Source organism: Melopsittacus undulatus, unplaced genomic scaffold (genome assembly GCF_012275295.1).
Source record: "Melopsittacus undulatus isolate bMelUnd1 unplaced genomic scaffold, bMelUnd1.mat.Z mat_scaffold_923_arrow_ctg1, whole genome shotgun sequence".
NCBI lineage: Eukaryota > Metazoa > Chordata > Aves > Psittaciformes > Psittaculidae > Melopsittacus > Melopsittacus undulatus.
Genome location: NW_022994704.1, coordinates 1,217 through 11,052, shown reverse-complemented (window position 1 = coordinate 11,052; position 9,836 = coordinate 1,217). Strand labels below are relative to the sequence as shown.

The following is a 9,836-nucleotide window of genomic DNA, read 5'->3' as shown; positions in this document are numbered from 1 at the left end:
ATTTCGTTACTGCCTTTGGGGATACCTTTTGGGGAGGGACCACTGAGAGAGAAGGGAAAATCTACAGCATACTGCCAATGGAAGTCACAAAGCCTGACACCTCAATAAGATAAAAACTTCTTTTCCTGAGCTAACACGATTGAGATGAGAGTTAAGAACAATTTCAAGGATGAGGACAACATTTCACCCATTACAGTAGGAATGTCACACTGCAACATATTGAGGACTGTACATTGTCAAGGTACTTTTGAAAAAGCAGCCACTCCAAAACAGTACACCTGCCTTCTGGATCCCGTCAACAGTCCAATCACACATTGTTCAGTGTAGCACTGCACTTCAGGAGTGTTTTTAAGTGCCCTCAAACTAAATCCTCTTCTACATCAGCTATGCCGTAATTCTCCTTGTGTCCCTCCACAACAACACACGTGGTGAAAGGTTACTCCAAAATAAGAGGTTCATTTACATACCTCACCAAAGGCATCCGGGAATTAGACTTTTTCAGTGCTTTGAAGGGCATAGCAAACTGAGGTTGGAAGTTTTCCAAGGCTGAAATGCTTATCTTTAACTTCCTCTATTTTTCTGCAGTACTTGCAGGTATTCTTAGCTCCCTAATCCTGCTCCTTCTGGAATCAGTGAAACCACTTCCTGGGGATCACCAAAGCCAAAATTAAATGCCTTGTACAAAAGCTTTGGAACTAAGTGTATAACAACCTCAACTTCACTCTCAGTCAGATTCAGTTCCCCAATCCCCTGTAAGCTAAGACAGCTGCTGTAAAAAAACAAACAAATGAAACAAAACCAAACCAAAAACAAAACAAAGCAAAAACACGAGATCAAACCCTGGGTTTAATGTATTCCCATTGCATCCTTTCCTTCTGTAAAGCAATTCAGATTTTGTAAACTAAATGCACATTCTAATTCTGATATGCTTGCACTGTTCAAAGTGTATCAAACTGAAATGACCATGAGCAACAATTGTAATCTCATTTGTATGACTGCATATTTACTGTCTGAGAATCTAGAGAGTCTTGTGCACAGAATTAGAGAGCATATAGTTTTCAAACTAAATTTCTTGGCCTAGCATAGTGAAAACCGATGTTCGTGACTTCTAGGCAGGTACTTCTACAACTTCAAAATAGTCATTGGGTAGAATCACATAGCCTTTTCCTGCCAGTATGTCTTTTTCTTTCTGAAACTGAACAACCTCTCTCAGTTTTTCAATTTGTTTTTCCTGACGCCGGCATCGCTGCTGCACTGTCTTGAGCTTCTTACGCAGTTTTTCAACTTGCTCCTCCAGCTGCTGAATTCGTTTTCGTTGATGAACTGTATCCTCTACAGTATAGTTGTGATCACAAAAAACAGCGAGATTGCTAGGGGTCTGGAGAGGAGGCATCAATAATCCAATACTTGGATCAACTAATCTGGCATCTATCTGAGAGAGATGAAATGAAGGAGTTGACGGAGATGCTGGTAGTACTGGGAGCTGCTGGTGGTGGAGGTGGTGGCGGTGGTGGTGGCGGCGGTGGGCAGTGGGGAGGCGGTAGTGGATCTTCTGGCTGTTCTGTAAATTCTTCAGGCTAGGAATAAGAAGAAAAACCAAGTACATTTCATGTTTAACATGGCTCAAAAACAACTCCCTTCCTACAGCCCCCGAATAACATAAATAACGAGGACTGAAATTGAGTAAATTTCAAAGCTTATATTTCCAAAATTGACATACAGTTCTGGGCCTGTTTTGTCTGGCTTCAAAATTGAAGATATTTTTTTATGCAGCTTCATTTTCACAGCTCTCAAACTCACGTCCCTGAAATCTCAAAAACCAAGAACTGAAGAATGCAAGCAATTACTATCTGAGATATAAAATATGCACTTGGAGACTAGTTTCAAAATCATATCCACAATAAGCTAAGAAGCAAGAAAGCAGGCTCCGGTTCCATCAAACGGAGTAAACTCATCACTGCCATCTCATCCCCTTTGTCCCTCTCCTTTCTGCTGTATCTTACCATTATATACCTTGAACCTATCGCTGACCTTAAAAGTGCTGCAGCAGCAGCAGATAATCTTCTGCTGAGTTTGAATAAAGCTCACCTACTTATGGGGCAGAGCAGAGAGGTATACACAAGCCTGTTTCTGAACAACTGAAAGGGACTGTGGTCACTGGTTTCAGATGCAGCATAAGGATTTGGTTTCAAGAGACATGATGAGCCAAAATAAACAGCTCTTCAATAGCAAAGCAGCCCTCCAGCCCTTGTATTTACTCCTTCCTCGAACACAGTAAGTTGCTAAGATGACAAAAGCTATTTGCTTTTCCACCACTACTGCAAAAATCTACGGCTCTTTATTAAAATCAAAACAACACAAACACAAGGTATGACCTAAACCTACTCTGTGTATGGAAGGAGTGAGAAACAGGACTGCACGGATGGCAGATGGGATGGAGAAGGGAGAAGCACGACTCTCCCTTTTGGCAGCAGCAGTATAGCTCAACTGGCTCAACGCCCACATGAAACTGCAGTTTTTATCATACTGCTCTTGATAGGTTCACTTGCATGGTTCAGAACAACACAGATCCCTCACCACTCGAGCATAGCCCAGAGCAGAGAATCAGATTTCTTCTGCCCCAAGGAAACAAAGTATAATTCAGAAATGCTCCTGTGCACATGATGACCAAAAAAAACCCCCACCACTTAAACAAAAAGGTTTGCAATACTGCATGCCAGAGAAAGCCTAAGACATTCTCAGTAAAAGAGGCACCAAACCAATTTTCTAGCTACCCACTGTTGCCAATGTTATTGTTACACATGAAAGCCTCAAGGACAGGGAAATGTTCATCATCTAAATATCAAGCTCACCAGATGTGACAGTCATGACTTGACCTTCCTTGACTAACATGAAGATATACTTGATTTGGGGGGGTCTAGATATCCCTCTTGTACAAACTACAACGCTTGGTAGACAGTAACTGAGAAGGCAGTTTTGTGATTGGTGTTGAAGGAAGTTTCATATGCACCAAATACTAACGATCACTTTAAAATACAAAACCAGCCAACTATCACTCTTATTTCTCAATTAAAATTGCAGTTAAGAGCGTGCCTATCTAATTCACACATGAATATTCTAAAGAGTTTGACCCTACAGCTATAACTTTCAAACTTTTCTACTAAAATAAAATACAAGGCAAAGATGTAATCGGCAAAGACACAATCACCCTTGATGGAAGCACAAGCAAAAATCAGCTGGCAGCTGATTCACACAGAGACTTCTGTTTGCAGCTTATCCAGCACATGCTACCTCTAGAAATATGTTACTATTGTCACAACGTGTCACGGAGAACAGATGTTGGTATCACTGACACATCATAAGTGAATTCTAACTACTCCTACAGACAGTAAATGGTTCTCCTAAGACATAAGTAAAGAAAAAAAGTATTTTAAATTACATAGTACAAAAAAATAAAAAACTGTATTTCAAAATCTGTGGATTCAATTCCAAACAGCCACTGTTATTCTCTGTTACTATATAATTTCTTGAAGATACGTGGCAGTTTGTTTTAAAGTGCCATGAGACAAACAGGAACAGCACTAAATCCTTCTCCATAATTAAAAGGCACTTTTGAGTTTTTGTAGATCCAGGTACGATAATGAAATGAGGAACACAGCTCACCGCTATCCTGCTGTGGCCAATTGTCCTTCTGCAGATCACGCTGTAAACCCATTCAGCTTTCAGTCTCTAAAGTTTTGTAACTATTTTTACACACAATACAGAAAATGTCTGTCTCACAATAACAGGGAAGCGTAACCAAGCAAAAACACAGCCATATTTACCTGGAATTGTCTGGTTTTCCTAAATACCTTCTGATTATATTCTCTCTCTATCATCAGTCATATTTCAAATACATTCCCTTTTTTATTTCTGCATCAAATCTACTACTGTATATAAAGAGAAAAAAATCAAACAAGCAAAAGCCCCTATTTCCCTGTGTGTACACCATCCCATTAGTCTCCTACCCCCTAGGACCTATCATACCCACTTCTCTCTCCTTGCCACTTTCCCCCTACAGGAAAATTGGCAAGAGATCCAATATCTTACGTCCTTTATAGCAACTAAGAACCAAATTTTCCCATTCTTGTTTTGCAGCTATCACATCAACAAGGAAGAACTCATAACCGAACTTGCATCTACTGCAAGTTGCCTTAGCAGCAATAGACATCAGAAAAGACTGCCACCACAAGTTGAGAGACAGAAGTTAGGGACCAGCCTGGCTTGTGAATGCAAGTTAACTGTTAAGGCAATGCAGGGATGGTTTTCAGCACAGGACAAATAGCAGGTGCCAGCTACTGTTCTGCCCCTGTTTGCACCTCACTTTAACTCCATGAAGCCAGAGGACAGAACCCTTTCGAAAGGACAGTTGAGTTTCAGATCTAAGGCCCATCATCACTTCAGTGCTGGAAGGAGCCATCAGTCAGCATGGAAGACTACAGTACAACTTGTCAGTATTACTGAAGGCTCTCTAAAACTCAAAATATGCCACAAATACAGCCAAACAACTGAACTACAGGGGTAGTACCGTCTTACTCGGCTGCTGTTCCACTTAATTCAGCACAAGGCTTCTGCATAGGCACAGAAGAGCAGATCAGCACTACTGGAAGTTAGTGTGGTGCTCTAAGTGCTCCAGAGCCTCAGACAGCAACATCTACATGAGAATAGCGGCTGGATGTGTTCCAGCCACCAGAGCCCTCCACGTGCCTTCTGCTGCACACACTCTGCCGGGATCCTTCACAACCTGCACCTTCTGCTCCCTGCCCTGCCACTTCGGGCCCTGAATACGCACAACACACAGGCATTCCGGTGTCTGTAAACTACGAGTGCTTTTGGTTTACCTTTTCGCTAGGTTCAGTGTAACAAAATATCGTGGGCACGGCATTTTCTTTCAGAAGCTTGTTGTTGCATTCCCTTTTAAAGCAGTCAGGAGTGAAGTGCTCTGAGCAAATGCTGCTGTACTTGGTCGGTTTGAAGTTTTTCCTTTTTAACAGCAGCCTCCCATTTTTTGCAAGATCAGGTCTCGTAAGAGGGAAACCTGCAAATACGAACACCTTTCAGCTTTAGGGGAAAGCTTGTTTCACGGGGGTCGGGTTACAGCGGTGCGCTGCCGTGACTGACCGCACGACCACTTTGGTTTCCCTCCTGACAGGCTCATCCTTGGAGCCGAACCCCTCCCGCCAACCTAGGACCGGGCTGGGGCTGAAAGACGCTGGGGGCAGCGGGTGTGGAGAGAGGCGAAGGGCTACCCCTCCCTCCCCGCACAGGCAGGAGCCGGCATGCGGCGCGGGGCCGGATTGTGGCTCCCTGCTCAGCGCCGGACACGCACATCACTGACACGCCGAGAAGCTCGTCCCTCCTCCTTCCCCCCGCCTTTCCTCTCCCATCCCCTCCCCACCCTCCTCAGCCCCCCCGCAGACCCCGGCGCACGACCCCCTCAGAGGGGGGGCGCGCGCGCACGGCCGCGGCCCCCTCCTCCATGGCGCCCCGGCCCTGGCCCGCCTCCCGCGCTCACTTGTGGAAGGAGATGGGCTTCTCTTTGTCGTATCGGTTCCGGCAGCGGTAGGCGGAAACAAGACTGCACCATGCTCCCTGCCCAACGCCGGCCGCCTTGCAGTGGCGGGGGGACGGGCTCACGGGACCGGTTAATTCACCGCCGAACGTGCAACACTCCCATCAGCCTTCCCACCACTCCCCCCCCCCTCCCGTGACCCTCCGAGAGGGAGAGAAGGGGACGCGGCCTCTCCCGACTCCAATATGGCGGCGCCGGCTTCAACGCAACTCTCGCGGTGATGGCACGCGCTGCGCTCGCCCCATTGGCGAGTAGGAGAGAGGGGGCGGAGCCGTCCTGGCAAATCCTCCAATCGGGTACACCGCCTGCAAGCTCGCCCTACCACCTCACCCGCCCCCAGCTAGCACATCTGGGCAGCGGGGGCTGCGGTGCCCAACGGCTCCTTCCTCCTGCTGGTCCGCCCCTCGTCGCCCGGCCCCGCCCGGCCCGACCTCCCGTGTCTCCTGGCGGGTCGCAGCGCGGCCCGGCGGGTGTCTCTAAGGAGACCCGCCAGCCGCGGCGGGGAGCTGGCGCTGCAGAGGCCGGCGGGGGTCCTGCCCGCGCTGCGGCCCGGCCTCCAGCGGGAAAGGCCTGTGAGGGCGGTCCTTCGCCGGGGCCTGTCCGGGGGCTGCTCGCCCAACCCGGCCGGGGCAGGGCTGCGGGCGGGCACAAGGGGCTGTCACAGGGTCCTTGTGCCCACCTCGGAGGGTCTCCAGGCTCTGATAAAAAAGGGAGCGGGGGGCGGGGGGGGGGTAACAGCAAAAAGAGCACATTGCCATGACGGGCACCTGCATGAAGGAGGTGTAAAACTGATCCCTTACGCTCACCGAATTCGGCTTGCAGGTGTATTAGATAGCAATCTAAATAAAACCGATCTGTCGTTACAAATAAGTTTATTTCAAGCAGTTGCTGCGTTTTCCTGTTCTGCAGGCTCACCTTCGGGCTGTGCATTAGATCAGTGAGTTAAACCATCCTATGTAACTGACCAGCAGATCTGTTGGAGCACTGATCTCTTGTCACATACCACACTACACCTAGAGTTCTTAGGCAATGACCCCGCAGCCAAGTGAACCTCCCCAGTCTTTTCTCTGGCCCTCATTTTCTCCTCGGTCTGTTTTCCCTCTCTTCACTTGCTTTGCAAGGGATAGAAGAGGAGCTGTACAGATTTTAGCTGGGAGGCTGCACTGCCTCTGCCTGGACAGCGCTCTGTGCCCGGCTGCAGAGAAGATGCCACTCACTGCCGTTTGCTAGCCCAGGAATACGGCACAAAAAGCCCGTACATCAAGGGGCCGCAGCAACGCAAGCCGCTGGTATTCGCAGCTCTCAGTACCCAGTACTGACTGAGTACAGCTGGCTCTGCCCCGCTGCTGGTAGTTCAGCCAAGGAACCAAAAATAAGCTCTTTCTAGCACCACCTTCTACACCAAGAAAGACATGCCTACTCCTCCTTCAGCCACACAAGGTGTCTCTGTTTCTGGCTTTTGCCTGGCGGCTTTCTTCTCACTAGAGTCCTGCTGCCCACAGTTTTTTGGGCAGTTGACCCTGCCGCAGCCTTGAGAGCAGCAGACCGGGTCTGCCACGCAGGAAGGCGAAGCTGGGGCAGCCAGAGCCGCGCCTGGCCCTCACCAGCCAGAGCAGAGTCCTGCAGCACGGAGCAGGGCGGGCAGAGAAGGGCTTGGCTTCGCACACTGACACACCCAGACGAGGCAAAGTGATGAACCAGGTACTAGGTCCATCCCAGGAGTCCGTGCCAGGAGAGGCGGTGGATGATGCCAGGAATGGAACTGGAAACACAGGTCCAAGGTCCACTCAGGAGATGGGGCTGGAACACTCGCGACATAGCTGGGCAGGGACTAAAGGACCTGCACTGAGTTTCAAATGGAGCTCCTGCTTATGGGCAGGGTGTGTAGTTAGGGGTCCCAAGGTTGGTGAGTCAAGGTCACTGAGGCCTCAGTGCACTTAGACTCCATTTCTCCTGTGGATCTGAAGTGGCATGCCTAGGGCAAAGTCCTTCCTGACTTGATGTCAGCATCTCTGCTTCTCCCCTGCTCTGGGTTTTGGAGCAAACCTGGGCACAGTAGAGGCACAGCATGGTCATGAATCCAGTGAGGCTGCAGCAGAACTCAGCAGTGAGCTGCAAAGCACATCCTGCAAGAAGAAGCACTTGGTCTTGATGTGCAGGGAAGGAAAACTTCTGGGGAGAAAGCACAAGTAGACTGCCACGGTGGATGCTTAACTGAGGGGATGCTGGTGGATCCCAGCACTTATGGGAAGAACTGGCAAGCCACTGGGCCCTAGTTCAGCAACCCAGCTTAAAGGAGAGCTTTCGGTAGCTGTGTTGGATCACATTAGTATCACCAGCAGAAGGAATTTTTAATAGACTGGTGGAAAGCAATTTCCTCATCTATAAGAATTTTGAGTTTGGAGAGGGGCAGAAGAATGTCTTCAATGAAGGTAACAACTAATACTACCCCCAAACTGAAAAAAAACCGGTACTTTCATTGTTCAATAATGTGGAAAAGACATCTAAGGTGTTTAAATCCTGTCTCTAAACTTTTTATTATTATTTTATTTTCCAGAGGAAAGCCACACCAGAGCCATCATCTTCTTCTTGCGAGTGACTTTTCTGGGCAGGTCGGCATGTTTCCGACGGCCGAACGTTCTTCACTCACTTCTCAGTGAGTCAGACTTGGCAGCGGCGCTGTCGGGAAGCACGAATCCTCGACCACCTGCACCACCATCCCGCGTCCGTCCACACGGGTACAAACCACGAGCACCTTCCATGCCAGCCTCCACGCATGGGCCTTGCCGCGCTCCCCTCACGGACGCGTGAGGCCGTGGCTGGAGCATCTCCGTGGAATGCCCACGGGGAACCCCTCTTCCCGGGTGACCGCCCGCGGCAGCTCCTCCTCTCCCCTCCGCAGCCGAGGGCGAGTTTTCAGGGAGTTAGAACGGGTGTGAGCAGCGCGTTTTCCCCACCCGGGGCCACGCCGGGGCTGCTGCGGGGAGCCCGTTCGCGCAAGCCCGGCTGGTGGGGGAAGGAGCAGGGGGGGAACCGGGGGTGGCGGGGCGGGACGGCGGCGGGCCCGGGGCGTGGCGTGGGGCCGGCGGCGCCGAGAGGCGGGCTCAGTACCCGCTGCCAGCTGAGGGCGGCCGGCCCCGCGGAAGCAGGCGCTCAGCCCGGCCACGCCCCCGCGCCGAAGCCGCCGCCGCCGCCGCCGGCCGGCGAGGGCGGCAGGATGAGCGGCGGGCGTAGCGGGCGATCCGCTGTGAAGATGGAGGCGGCCGTTTACCCCGAGGAAGGACTGGAGCTGCTGCCCGACTTTCGTGCCGGCTGCCGGGCTTCGGTACCGCAGGCGGGCCCCGCGGCTGATGCGGCGGCGGGGCAGAAGCTGCTGCTAGGTGCTGGGAAGAAGCGGGACCTGGCGGCTGCCTCCCCCGCACCGCTCCCGGGGCCCTTCGCTCTCCGCCCGCCCGCAGCGCACCGCAGCAGCGCGGCTGCCCTGCGCTTGTTACCGCCGCCGCCCGCCGCCGCCGCCGCCCCGCCGCCGCCCGCCGGCTCCGCGGAGCCGGCGGGCGGCGGGGGAAACGGCGGCGGCTCGCGGCGGCGCAGAGGCCGCGCTGGCTCAGCTGCGGAGCTGCCGCTGCTGAAACTACCGCCGGCCGCCGACCTGGAGCAATTGCTGATCCAGGGAGGCGCGGGGCTGGGCACTGGCAGCCCGGGGCCGGCGGCGCCCGGCGCGAGCAGCTCGGGGCAGCGGGGCCGTTTCTCTACCGGCAGCCGGTGACGCAGGAGCAGGAAGGTTTCGCCGACGGTTTTCGTCAAGGCCCTGGCGGACCTGCACAAGCAAATCAGCTCCTGGCGGGGCCGCCGCCCGCCACTTTCCACGCCGGGACCCTGCTGCAACCTCCCGCCCGGGCCACCGGGAGCCGCCGCCGCTGACACCGCCGGCCGTGTACACCAACTTGAGCGCTTCAATCCCGCCGGTCCCGCTTAGCCCTTCGGGCAGCGCCTACTCCGCCGCCTCCGCCCCGCCGCCGGGGCCACCACGGGGCCGCCAGGCTTGGCCTTCGGGTCGGCGGGTCTGGGGACCGCTCGGCTGCAGCCCGCGCGGTCCCTGGAAGAGCCGCAGACGGTGCCCGAGGTGCCGCCGTCGGCGGGCGTGGAGGGCGGCAGCAAGCGCGCCGACGCCGCCGTCGCTGTCGCCGCTGGGACGCGGAGAGCCAGGAGCGGCTGAAGGCGGAGC

General features: G+C 52.7%; 1 protein-coding gene across 1 annotated transcript; it reads right to left on the bottom strand.

Moving 5' to 3' along the window:
- Window positions 1-1,026: 1,026 nt before the first annotated feature.
- Window positions 1,027-8,373, bottom strand: LOC117438957 (THAP domain-containing protein 1-like). The gene is given in 4 exon segments (XM_034074308.1): window positions 1,027-1,480; window positions 1,482-1,577; window positions 4,881-5,077; window positions 8,262-8,373. Coding segments are annotated over 4 exon segments (777 nt in total). The 3' UTR covers window positions 1,027-1,108.
- Window positions 8,374-9,836: the final 1,463 nt, after the last annotated feature.